The sequence below is a fragment of the Carcharodon carcharias genome, chromosome 20 (genome assembly GCF_017639515.1).
Source record: "Carcharodon carcharias isolate sCarCar2 chromosome 20, sCarCar2.pri, whole genome shotgun sequence".
NCBI classification, from domain to species: domain Eukaryota; kingdom Metazoa; phylum Chordata; class Chondrichthyes; order Lamniformes; family Lamnidae; genus Carcharodon; species Carcharodon carcharias.
In genome coordinates, this window is record NC_054486.1 from 77,224,999 (window position 1) to 77,238,495 (window position 13,497).

The 13,497-nt window shown below is 41.9% G+C and overlaps 1 protein-coding gene across 2 annotated transcripts in view; it reads left to right on the forward strand.

Moving 5' to 3' along the window:
* dync1h1 (dynein, cytoplasmic 1, heavy chain 1) overlaps positions 1-13,497 on the forward strand; it is a 107,785-nt gene that overhangs the window by 39,342 nt on the left and 54,946 nt on the right. For both annotated transcript variants that reach the window (XM_041214741.1, XM_041214740.1), the window contains exons 28-35: positions 353-453; positions 877-1,036; positions 7,981-8,224; positions 8,401-8,584; positions 9,052-9,264; positions 9,381-9,619; positions 10,145-10,301; positions 10,415-10,642. In XM_041214741.1, coding sequence (XP_041070675.1) covers positions 353-453; positions 877-1,036; positions 7,981-8,224; positions 8,401-8,584; positions 9,052-9,264; positions 9,381-9,619; positions 10,145-10,301; positions 10,415-10,642 — 1,526 coding nt within the window. The remainder of the gene's footprint in view (positions 1-352; positions 454-876; positions 1,037-7,980; positions 8,225-8,400; positions 8,585-9,051; positions 9,265-9,380; positions 9,620-10,144; positions 10,302-10,414; positions 10,643-13,497) is intronic.

A 13,497-nucleotide genomic window follows, 5' to 3' on the forward strand; every position in this document is an offset into this window, starting at 1 on the left:
TCAGCTAAACAAAATAGTGATAGCCATTCGTTCATTCATTCCTCAGGGCAATGCCTTGACCAATCAGTGAAGCTGCCTTAAATTTCAGACAATGCTTGGCAGTTAAGTCAGTCATCATTAACTGGTGCATTCTCCTTGGCAGTGTCTACCAATCAGAGTCCACTTGCCAACCAATTAGAGTTCTCCTCTTATACAGTATAAAGTTGTTGCTTCCCCTGACCTTTGGTATTCTTATTGTATAAAGAGTGCAAGGTGAAAAGCTTCGACAAAATGTCCATTTTCAGCATTACTCAAGTTCTGTATTACCAAACAACTATTTAATTCTTTTGTTCCAATCTTTGTTCCACGTTAGGTCCTGCTGGTACTGGAAAAACTGAATCTGTCAAGGCACTTGGACACCAGCTTGGACGCTTTGTTCTAGTCTTTAACTGTGATGAGACTTTTGATTTCCAGGTGCTGAATATAATTTTAGTAATGTGGTACTAATCTAACAAATGTGTTTTACTGAGCTTGCTTGATCAAAACTATTTGCAGGAATACTTTTCCAGTACAATGGAATTTTGCCTGTACAGTGAGCAGTTGTGGCACGAGCTATACCTCGGATAGTCTAGTTGTTATGGCATTTAGTGTTAACTATTGTAGTTTAAAACAAAATTTATAAAAGGAGGACCTGAAGTGGGAATGTTTATACCAATGCAACCCCTCCAATTACTTAATTAATATTACTGATTGAGGTGGTAAAAATAATTTAAAAATTTGTGCCTTATTACTGAGCTCACTTACCTCTAAATTCTTTGATGCTTTATATGAAATTTATAAAATGCTTTCAGTACTTTTTTTAAAAGAGGTTTTTCTTATCTATTTGACTTAATTTAGGCCATGGGTCGCATATTTGTGGGTCTCTGTCAGGTGGGAGCTTGGGGTTGTTTTGATGAATTCAATCGTCTTGAAGAACGTATGCTGTCAGCTGTATCCCAGCAGATACAGTGCATCCAAGAAGCACTCCGTGAGCACTCTAATCCCAGCCGTGACCGAAGTACGTAACATTGTGTGCTGTTTGATTTTTGCTGTTCTGATCTCCTTACTAGATAAGGAACTTAATAACCTTTCTACAGTGGAACAACTGCTTATGGTTTCTTTTTTATTTTGATATTAGCCTATGTATTCAGCACTGAAGTACATAATCTTCAATTGATTCTGCATTTTATGGACTTCTATTTAAAAATATACAGCAAAACTGAGAATGGTGCAGACCAGCAATAGCTACTTGTGTTTATATGGTTAAAAAAAAATCCTAGGATGTTTCACAGAGAAGGGAGAAAAAATTAATTCAAGGCTTAAGCCAAGCCCCGGTGGGAGAGTTGGGAGTGTTAACTGAAAGTTGAGTTGAATAGATGAAGTTTTCCAAAGTGGCGGAAGAGGTGAACCTAAGTGACTTGGGGAGGGGTTCTAAAGAATGGGGATAGGGCAAATGCAGGCTCTATCAATGATTGTGAAGGTAGGGAATGCACGAGTGTCCGTGGTTAAGGTATTTTAGGGCGAAGGAGAGAATCTAAGGTGGTAGGATAATGCTGACATAGGGCAGGCAGTGGAGCGGTTGGAAGATCATTTTACATTGTGTTTTGTGAGAAAAGGAGCCATTATAGTTCAGTGAGGATGAAGAACAAGTGAAACTCCGTGCAGGACAAGGATACATTTGGCAGGCTTGAGTTATGACTTGAGTTGCTTAAGAAGAATGAAGGATGGGAGGAGCTCTGAGAAATTGAGCCAAAATGTGCCAGAAGTATGGGTAAGGGCCCAAGCAGCTGTGGGCCAAAAGTAACGGTGGAGGTGGAAATCAGCAGGTGATGAGAATGTAGTGTTTGAAGCTCAGTTGTGGATTTCAGCAGGTTGCCAATGTTTTGCACAATCTGAATCAGCCTGGAAGGGGATGACTCAGCCTGAGTCAATGTCTAGGAAAGGAATAGCATTAGTCGCAAGGCAGCATAGGTTAGGTCAGGGGCTGAAAAAATTTGGCCTGCAGCCTTCTCACTGTTTTGAAGGCAATTGTGACACGCCCACTGCTTGATTTTGGACCAGCTGTCAATTGGTGGTTATGGGATTGCAGGTGGTGGTGGAGGGTTAGACCTGGGTTCCATTAGCATCTATATGGAAGCTGGTCATGTATCTCCAGATACTGAAAAAAGAGCATATGGATGTGTAAGAGGAGGGTGGAAGGAATAGAACCTTGCAGAATTGAAAATGATTACAGGCAGGGCAGGAGAAGAAATATTTGCTATTGATCCACCCCTGGGCAGTGATGAAGGATGGCATGGTTGATCATATCAACGATTGTACGCAAGTAAAGGAAAAATGATGCATTGTAATCAGAGGGTGGTATTCATACTTCTTAATCCAAGACTGCTGCGAGAGGGCCAAAGCTAGATTACAGGGATTTGAAAAAGAGGTAAATTAGAGATGACGCATTTGTGGACTTTGGGAGAGGAACAGTGGTTGAAGATGAGGGGATAATTGGTTGAGTGGAGGGATGATGTAAAGGCAGATGATGTAATCTTGTAATTGGTGGCTATATTGTGCCTAATAAAAGTAATCTAGTAGTTTGTGTGTAAATTATGTACTTGGGAGTTGGTGGCAGTTTTTTTTGTAAGACGATGGTTTGTTGCTTGGTGGTCAGCTCTCAAGCATTGCCTGTTGTGGCTCAGGAGTCCCTCTCAGGCATGGCAGTCTCTGCTGCATTTGCTGCAGAGGAAGACAGTGGGCTGAGAAGCTACACAATTTGCTGACTTTTTTTTGGCCAGCTGAGCTTTTGGTTTCTGCCCAACTCTTCCAATGCCCTTCCAAATCATTCCGCCTCCAAAGACCACCCAACGTTGATGTCCACAATCTTCATATTGCACTTACAGATGTCCTTGTAGCTGAGGTATGGTTACCCAGGGGATCATGACCAGGTGGCTAGTTCACCATTCGAAAGGTCTTTGGGTGTACATCCGATGAACGTGGCTGAACCAGCACAGATTTCTTTTGGCTTAGTTTATGCTGATGGAGGTCCTGGGGCATGCTAATTCCGAGTTGGTGACCTTGTCCTGCCAAGGATTTGTCTGAGATCGTTTGCCACTGTAGAGAAGTGCGCTGAGGACAGAGGCTTGACAGACAAAGGTGTTCTTAGTCAGATTGTTATCATTTCCACACTCTCACTCAACTTGGACATAACAGCTGCAACTTTTGGGATGTGTGTGATGATTTCAGCATCAAGTGACAGATTGCCAGTGATTGTGAAGCCTAGATATGTGAAGCTATCAACAGCTTCCAGTGTCATATTGTCAATCCTGATAGATGGCAACATCTGGACCATATATTTATCTCCCTTTACAAGCAAGAGAGACTCTGTCCATTTACTGTTGCAGGTGTTAATCAGTATGAGATATTAGTGCGGCATCATCAGCAGCCCTGAGGACTTGGCACACCTTTATCTTGGGGTTTCAGGCAAGCAAGGCTGAACACCTTTCTGTCAGTTCTTGTGTGCAAGTAGGCAGCCTCTGATGACCTTGAAGTCTTTTGACAGAACAAAGAAAAGAATATACCAAAAGGTGTCAGTGCCAGAATATAATCCTGTTTGACCCCAATGCAGACTTTTAAGTGTTCCTATGTTGCACTATCATGTCATGTAGAGAGGAGGTTACATTGAGCAGCTTTGGAAGGGTAGCAAATTTTCTCCAGTTTAAATAGACTGCCTCTGGTCACATGGTTGAATACCTTGGTGAGATGTATGATTGGTTCATGGTATTTCTCATGCAGCTGCTGGACTGATTGTCAGTTGTAGATCTTCCAATGTGGAACCACATTGGGATGTGGGATAAATGTGTTCAGCCAAGATCTGTGGCCTGACAAGGGCAACATGGGTAAATACTTTTCCCACGGCGCTCATCAGGGAGATGCCGTGATAGTTGCAATCACTGCAGTTGCCCTTATTCTTGTACAGGGTCACAGTGTTTGGAAGGAGTAATTTAACAAGGAAGTACTCAATGAATGGCATGGCACTAAAGTTCTGAGGAACAAAGGGACCTTGGCATGTGTATCCATGGATCTCTGAAGGCGGAGGGGCTCGTTAGTGGGGTGGTGAAAAAGGCATATGGGATACTTGCCTTTATCAATCGAGGCATAGATTACAAAAATAGGGAGGTCATGTTGGAGTTGTATAGAACCTTAGTGAGGAGATTCACCAGGATGTTGCCTGGGATGAAACATTTAAGTTATGAAGAGAGTTTGGATAGACTTGGGTTGTTTTCGTTGGAGCAGAGAAGACTGAGGAGGCGACCTGATTGAGGTGTACAAGATTGAGGGGCATGGACAGGGTGGATAGGGAGCAGCTGTTCCCCTTAGTTGAAGGGTCTGTCACAAGGGGGCATAAGTTCAAGGTGAGGGGCAGGAGGTTTAGGGGGATGTGAGGAAAAATCTTTGGTTGCATCACAATGATGTTAGCCTCGAACCAGTCAGCGTTTTCTGCTCTTGCTTCCCAGATGTTGAGAGGGCAGTGTTGTAGATGGTGTCTCAAAGCATGTTCCATTTTGCTTCTGCACTCTGAGAATGTTGGAGAATGCCTGTTCAGTCAAGCCATGGAACTGTTCGTTTTTATCTGGGTAAGCAGTATGACTAACATTGATAAGGGATGGCATTTCTACTTTGAATGAAAAAGTTTCAAGAGTTACATCCTCGCCCTAGTGCACACCAGGGAATGATCTGTATCACAGTCAATGCTATGGTAGCTGCATGTGCTGAGAATGCTGTTCAGAATCATGTCAGGTGGTGATCAGATCTAGCTGGTCCCTGTGCCCTAATCTTGATGTTTCCAGGACACCTTGTGACATGGTTTGTTCTGAAAGAAGGTAAGTTACACAGAGCTTGTGGTGGTAGCAAAGCTCAAGTAGCCTCTGTCCGTTATCATTTATCTTTCCCAGGCCATGATATCCGAGGCAGGAGGACCAGGCTTCCTGGGCTGCACCCACTTGTGTTGAAATCCCTCAGAAGGTAAAGGTGTTCTGACTTGGGAATTCTGCTGATAGTGTTAAGCACTTCAGAACTGGTCTTTTGCCTCTAGTGGAACACAGCACTGGGGCATAAATACTCATGACTGGCCCTGTTTGAGTTGAGGCAGAGGGAAAGAAAACGTTCTGAACCATTTGTTGGAGGGACCTATCATAGAGTGGAGAGTTCTTCACAGCAAAACCTACACCTTACTCACATGTTGCTTCTGAACTCTTGCCAGATGAATGTAAAATGCTTTTCTTTCAGTGGTCCACTCTCAGCGATCCTGGTTTCTTGTTGGGATGCTATGTCAGTGTTCAGTCTATCAAGTTCCATGTCGATCACAGCTGCCTTGCGTGCGTTATCGACCAGCTGTAAGTTGCCTGTTAGTCCCTTGTACATGGTCCTGATGTTCCAGCCTGCCAATCGAAGAGTTGTCATCTTTTTGTTTTTGTTTGTTTTGCCTAGTGCGATGGATTTCAGCCACTTGTTTAGTAGAGGCTCCAAGCACCTATTAAAGCAGATGGACCATGGCAGGTCAGCCGGGGACTGCCTGAGTTTGGCTTATCACTTGTAGCTCCTGCCTCCTCTGTTATGTTAATGCTTGCAGCAAAACTGGAGTGTCCTGTCCATGGTGCAAGCCTGGGCAAAATTGATGGAAGCCCTCAGCTCCCCCGGAGCTGGTTGAGTCCAAAGAAATGCAAAGCACTACGTTTGGCACAGACTCGGTTGCAGGAATTGTCAGCAGGAAAAAGTGGGTGCCACTTCAGTTTTTTTGTCAGGGTTTACACCCTTAACCTTCAGCTCTCCAGAGGTATGCACAAAGCATTGGAGCTATTCACCCATAGCTGGGAGTTCGCTTCCTAAGTTCAGGGTGTGTCCACAAGCCACTGAGCCTGTGGACAATGTGCATGTCTAGGGGCTAAAGCTCCTCCAAGTTCTTCTGATGCTTTAGCTTGGGGCTGTGAAAGACCTTGTTTTCTCGGTTGTGCCAACTTATGGACTTGCCATCAGACAGGCTGTGGACTGGTGAGGAGACACTTGCATGTTTGGCTCTCTTTATCACATTGCTGCTAGCCAGCAGTGTGGTCTGAAAATGAGAAGCAAACCACATCAAAGTAGGAAAGCATGCTAACCATCTTCACCCAGACACTACACATCACATCAACCGTTGGATGCACTACAAAGGAGCAGGAAATTACAAAATGTTAGGCAGAACTATGGCAGATGAAGTTCAGTATGGGGAAGTAAGACATCCACTTTGGATTAGAGATAAGTAAATTGGAATATTTCAAAGGTGAGAGACTAGGATTTGGAGATGCCAAAAGATTTGGGTGTGCATGTAAAAAAAAAAAAGTCACTAAGAGCTAGTGATTTAACTTGTTAAGTACAAATGACCTGGCCTTGGTTAATGGAGGTATAGTATTGAAGTTTACAGATACTAGAAAACTTGGCAAAGTGGTCACCGATGAATAGGATAGTAGCAGACATCAGAGGGACATAGGCTGATTAAATGCACAGATGCATGGTAAGTGCAATTTAATGTGAATTCAGTATGGAGAAATGCACTTTGGGACAGACAACATTGGAGAGGCAGTATGCTCTAAATGGTGCTATAATGAGGTTTGTACAGGAGCAATGGAACTTGGCTGCATATTCACATCTTTGAAGATAAGGCAGTTAAAGTGTATGGAATACTTGGCTTTGTATTCAATGCCCCTATTTGTAAAGCCAAAGAAGTCATGCTAAACCATTATAAATTACTGATTAGACCTTGGGAGCATTGTGTGTGTTTCTGGGCACCACATCTTAGAAAGAAGATCAAGACTTTGAACAGGGTACAGAGGTAGTTTTTCAGGGATGGAGGAGTTCAGTTATGAGGTTGGAGAAGCTGGAATTTTCTTGGAGCAGAGAAAATTAAGGGGAAATAAAACAGTTATTCAAAATTATGTGCAAGTTTGATGGAGCAAGTAGGGGTGCTCCTGTTTCTTTTGGCAAGTGGGTTGGTGACCAGAGGTCATGATTTTGAAATAATTTGCAAAAGAACTAGAGGGAAAATGAGAAATGTATTTGTAGAGGGTTTTTTAAAACCTGAAATGCAGTACCCAAGTGTGAAATCAGATTTCATAGTAACTTTCAAAGGGCAATTGGACATGTACTTGAAGAGAATTCATTTGCTGGTAATGGGGAGGAAAAAGCTTGGAAGTGGGACTAATTAGATACAGAATCTCTTTAAGCACGGCAAAGGCATGAATGGCTGAATGGCATCCTGTGTTGTAAGATTCCATAATTCTAGTGCATAGGTACAAATAGCAATCAAAAAGGCAAATAGAATCTTGATCTTTATCTCGAGGGGGTTGGAATATCAAAGTGAAGAAGTGATGCTTCAGTTTTATAGACCATGGTCAGACTCCAACCTGGAGTACTTACTCAGTGCACCAAACCTCAAAGATATATTGTTCTTTTGAAGGGGTCAAGTGCATATTCGCCAGGATCAGACATGGGTTTAAAGGGTTAAATTGAGGGCAGGTTTCATAAATTTAGTTTTTATATCCTTGAGTTTATAAGGATGAGCGGTGATCTAACTAAGATGTAGAAAATGAAAAATTGATTTGATGGGCTAAATGTAGAGAATATTTTTATTGTTGGTAGAGTCAAGGACGAGTGGGCATTATCTTGTATGCAGCCAAGTCAAATTTTAAGTGAAATCGTGAAGCATTTTATCACAAAGGGTAGTGAAAATCTGTAACACTTTCCTCAAAAGTATATGATGCTGAGATCCATGAATTTTAGTTGGGTAAGGGTGTTGAGGGACATATATAAAAGATGGCTAAGAGAGTTGTGGAACAATTCAGACATGATCTAATCGAATGATGGAACAGGCTCGAGATGCTGACCAGCCTACTCTATTATTGAAGAATTGGATTTGCAATTTAAGGTTTGTTAATTTTCTTTCAGGTTCTCCTACTATCACATGTGAGCTGCTGAACAAACAAGTGAAAGTCAGGGCAGATATGGCTATTTTCATTACTATGAATCCAGGCTATGCTGGCCGCTCCAACCTACCAGATAACTTGAAAAAACTCTTCCGTAGTTTGGCAATGACGAAACCTGATCGCCAACTCATTGCACAGGTTATGTTGTATTCACAAGGGTTCCGTACAGCTGAAACTCTTGCAAACAAGATTGTTCCATTCTTCAAGTAAGCATCTTAATTTAAACTTGACTATGGTTTGTTTTTTGGCACAATTGAAAGAAATTGTAAACCTTTCGAGTTTGTAAAGTTTCCATGTTTGTGAGGATTCAGTGTTTGATTTGCTAAATGTTCTAGTTACACAACTGGCATATATTGAAATTGTTCAAAAATTGCTTTTTAAGGCTTTGTGATGAGCAGCTGTCATCTCAGAGCCACTATGATTTTGGTTTGCGAGCCCTGAAGAGTGTGCTAGTAAGTGCAGGTAACGTGAAGCGGGAGAGGATTCAAAAGATAAAGAAAGAGAAAGGAGAACGTGGCGAAGATGTTGATGAGGCAGAAATTGCGGAGAACTTGCCTGAGCAAGAGGTTAGTTATTCAACAAATCTCCATCTGGAAAGGTTGTAATTTCATGTCACTTACTTTTCAACTTGCGTATATATAAAAAAAAATACTTGGAGCATAAGACTGAATTGTGTTTCATTCCTGTCCTCTCCTAATCGTAACTGTTCTCAGTATGTTCAATCTTGCCATTTGTTTTTATAATGTTTTTAAGCCCATGTCACTAATAAAATGTTGAGAAATAAATGTAAAACGTTTGTGAGGCTAAAGTAGGTTAAATTAACTTGATGTGTATCTTGAGTATCTTGAAACCGTGGCTATTATATTCGTATGTACTCGTAAGTCCTCCATGTAGAGTGTATAGTCAAGCACTTCTTAAAAATAAGTATTTCTAACCTCTACATCAACTGAACTTTCACTTTAGGTTATATTAACACTTGTGAAACCATTTTTATGTTGAGTAATTAGAGTCATGAATTGATCAATCTTCATAGATTCTGATCCAGAGTGTCTGTGAGACAATGGTTCCCAAATTGGTTGCAGAAGATATCCCATTACTCTTTAGTCTTCTGTCTGATGTATTCCCTGGAGTACAGTACCACCGAGGAGCAATGACTAAACTGCGTGAGGAATTGAAAAAGGTTTGCCAAGAAATGTACCTTACCTATGGTGATGGTGAAGATGTTGGTGGAATGTGGGTTGAAAAGGTGAGTTCTCAATTTCCATCTATTTGTAGATTTTATGCTTTATCCAGCATTTAAGTTTTTGTATATTCTTTGGCTGTTTAACTGCATAGTAACTTTAATTATATGTTCCACATTAGGTGCTTCAGTTATATCAGATCTCTCAGATAAACCATGGTTTAATGATGGTGGGGCCATCAGGCAGTGGAAAAAGTATGGCCTGGCGTGTTCTGCTAAAGGCCCTTGAGCGGCTTGAGGGAGTAGAAGGAGTCGCTCACATCATTGATCCAAAAGCTATCAGCAAAGACCATTTATATGGAACATTAGATCCAAACACCAGAGAATGGACTGATGGATTGTTCACACATGTTCTTAGAAAGTAAGTTGATTACATACAAGTATTAGAAATTTTGTTTTCTCACCAATTTTTCTCCCTTCTCTTCCTGAAGATGTTTACTCCCCAATATGATTCCAAGGTACTGGTTGCCTTCTACCTAAGTTGCCATTTTTCACATCTGAGGCTTAACAGTGAATGTCAGTAGTCTATTCAAAATAGCAGTGGCGTGGTAGCCAAAATTGATCCTTTCTTAACCACATATTCACATGTTCATACTTCCAGCTAGGATCAGCCTAGGTGTTTTTTTTTCCCTGTTACTTTCCTTCCTAACTTGTGGGTATTGAGTTGCAATCAACTAACTCGGGTGGGAAACAGACCTGGTGCCTCCCTGGTCCAGATGGCTGGAAGTAAATAGTCTATAGCCTAGGTAAACTTGCTCAGCCATCTATTGGAAGCCTATATTTTTATTCCTTTAAAGAAATTCAGCATTATATGTGCTTGGAGTTCAAATGTAGACTTAGAATATCAAACATTGTTAACTATATAAATTATATTTATGATTTTTAGGATTATTGACAATGTGCGAGGTGAACTGCAGAAACGCCAGTGGATTATCTTTGATGGTGATGTGGATCCTGAATGGGTAGAAAATTTGAATTCTGTTCTAGATGATAATAAACTGCTTACCCTGCCCAATGGAGAGCGTCTCAGCCTTCCACCAAATGTAAGAATTATTGCAAAGGATTGATACAGAATTGTGTTGGACAGAATTTATGCTCCTGCAAAGAAAGTGACAAGTCCTAAAATATAAACGCCTTAAAATCTTGTTTTCAACAGGTGCGAATTATGTTTGAGGTCCAAGACTTGAAATATGCTACACTGGCCACTGTATCCAGATGTGGAATGGTGTGGTTTAGTGAGGATGTTCTCAGTACCGATATGATTTTCAATAACTTCTTGGCTAGACTACGTAGCATCCCTCTGGATGAGGGAGAGGATGAGGCCCAGCGTAGACGCAAGGGCAAAGAGGATGAGGAACAAGAAGCCGCTTCCCCAATGCTTCAGGTACCCACCCTAGTTTATTGGTGAATTTTCTGTAAGAAAGTTTGTAATTTGCTTCAGCTTGTGACCAGAACAGAAAAGTCACCTTTTTATTTGCATCCTGAATCAGTTTGACAGGGGCTGAATCTTTATAAATATGAGCCACATAATTTGGATGACTAGGGAAGCTGTATTGAAGTTGTAAGTAGTGATATATTGAACTAAAAGGTAAATAATGCTGTGTCTTTTGAGTAATAAGAAACTCGTACTGTATTTTCCCGCTTGTGGAAAACCTTTTTGTACTCAGGACATTTTTAAGTCAGGGTGTCCAACCTTCTCACATGAGGGGCCACGTTTCAGTTTTCCCCATAGAGCCAGATTCTGGCCCATGGACCATATGTTGAACAACTCTGCTTTAATTGTTTGTTTTAAACGAGTTTCCAAGCTCTCTCAATCTTAATGGTCAGAAATCTTAACTGCAGATATTTCTTATAGGAGAGCTATGAGAGAAATTATATGAGAGCTAATATGGCCCTGAAATAGCATTGTAGTGACTTGTTTGTTTTTGTAGATGTTAATGGCTCAAGTAGGTCACACTTCTGAGTCTCCAAGTAACAGAGATCAGATGTGTATTGTTCACTTCTGCAAGTGTTGGTTTGTTTTCCGTAAGGTAACTGAAAGAGAGAAACACTTGTCTGTGCAGAAATTAAGGAATAGCCTGGATGTGAGTAACAGTTATATGACTCATTTAGTGATAGCATTTAAAGCTCCATTTCTTGTAGGTGACTAAGCCATTCTAAGGATCAGCTGTTGCTGAGGTGCCCCCACCCATTGCACACATGAATAAACTGGGAACACCGATACCATCGCGTAATACACACCATCTCATAAGAGCAGGAGTAGGCCGTTTACCCCATTGAGTCTGCTCTATCATTCAATAAGATCATGGCTAATCTGTTTGGAGCCTTAACTCCACTCTCCTGCCTGGCCCCATAATACTTAACTCTCTTGTTGATCAAAAATCTATATAATTTAGCTATGAATGTGTTCAATAACCCAGCATCCACTGCTTTCTGGGGTAGAGAATTCCAAAGACTAACAACCCGCTGAGGGAAGAAATGCCTCCTCATCTCCGTATTAAATGGGAGACCCCTTATTTTTAAACTGTGGCCCCTGGTTCTAGATTCCCCCATGTAGAAACGTTCCCCCAGCATCTATCCTGTCAAGCCCCCTCAGAATCTTGTTTTAGTAAGATCACCTCATTCTTTGAAACTCCAGTGAGGAAAGGATCAATCTGTTGAACCTTTCCTCATATAAGACAACTCTCTTGGTGGGGTGGTAAATAGTGAAGAGGATAGCCTTAGATTACAGGAGGGTGTAGACGAGCTGGTCAGATGGGCTGATCAGTGGCAAATGGAATTTAATCTGGATAAGTATGAGGTGATGCACTTGGGCAGGACAAACAAGGCACGGGAATACACTATGAATGATAGGACCCTGGGAAGTGCCGAGGATCAGAGAGACCTTGGTGTGCATGTCCACCAGTCCCTTAAGGTAGCGGGACAGGTAGATAAGATGGTTAAGAAGGCACTTGGGATGGGATAATTGCCTTTATTAGACGAGGCATAGAATATAAGAGCAGGGAGGTTATGCTGGAACTGTATAAAATGCTGGTTGGGCCACAGCTAGAGCATTGCGTACAGTTCTGGAGTCCACATTATCAGAAGGATGTGATTGCACTAGAGAGAGTGCAGAAGAGATTTACCAGGACCTTGCCTGGGCTGGAAAGTTTTATTTATAAGGGGAGATTGGATAGACTGGGGTTATTTCTCCTGGAGCAAAGGAGATTGAGGGAGGACATGATTGAGGTGTATAAAATTGAGGGGCATAGATAGAGTAGACAGGAAGGAGCTTTTCCCCTTGGTGGTGGGATCAGTAACCAGGGGGCATAGATTTAAGGTAAGGGGCATGAGGTTTAGAGGGGATGTGAGGAAGAATTTTTTCACCCAGAGGGAATCTGGCTGAAAGGATGGTAGAGGCAGATACCCTTATAACATTTAAGAAGTATTTGGACATGCACTTGCACTGCCATGGCATACAAGGCTATGGGCCTAGTGCTGGAAAATGGGATCAGAATAGTTAGGTACTTGTTTGACTGGCGCAGCCTCGATGGGCTGAAGGGCCTTTTTCTGTGCTGTAGTCCTCTGACTCTGTGACAACTCCTCATCCCAGGACCTTTCCTGAACTGCATCCAGTGCAAGAATACTCATTACCTCAAGTGCTATTCTACTCTTTTCACCTTTGCTCACACTGTGGGCCTTGATCCTTCACTTACTGGTCTCAATAAAAAAAATTCTTCCCCTACCCTTATATCTGAGGATAAGAATCAAAACGGGGCCTTAAGGTGCAGTTGATACCAACACAGCTATTACTTCTCAAACAAGTGCCAGGCTGAATAGAATTTGCATTGCCAGGGACCACATATTGAGAGCGTGCAATAAAACACACAGATTTCGTTTGGTTCTGAAAAATCGGGTGAGATGCTTCCCCCAAGTGGTTAATTAGATGAAATAATGCAGACACAGCAAAAGGAAACAATGATTAGGAGAGGGGAAGGCAGGCAGGCAGAGAAAGAGTTAGCTCATGAATTACCATTATAACAGAGCTTTGAACACGTTTATGGATTTCAGCTGCTGCTGGCAACCCTGTGGGGCACTGAGTGGGTCATGCATATCTTAATCACTGTCCATGCTGCCCTTGCTGACCTGAAACAGGGAGATGAAGCTGGAGGAATAGGCGGAAGGGAAAGGGACAAACAAACCCGGTTCACGAGGAGGCAGTAGAACCAGTGAGGGAGGGAGGTTGATGTAAATTGACAG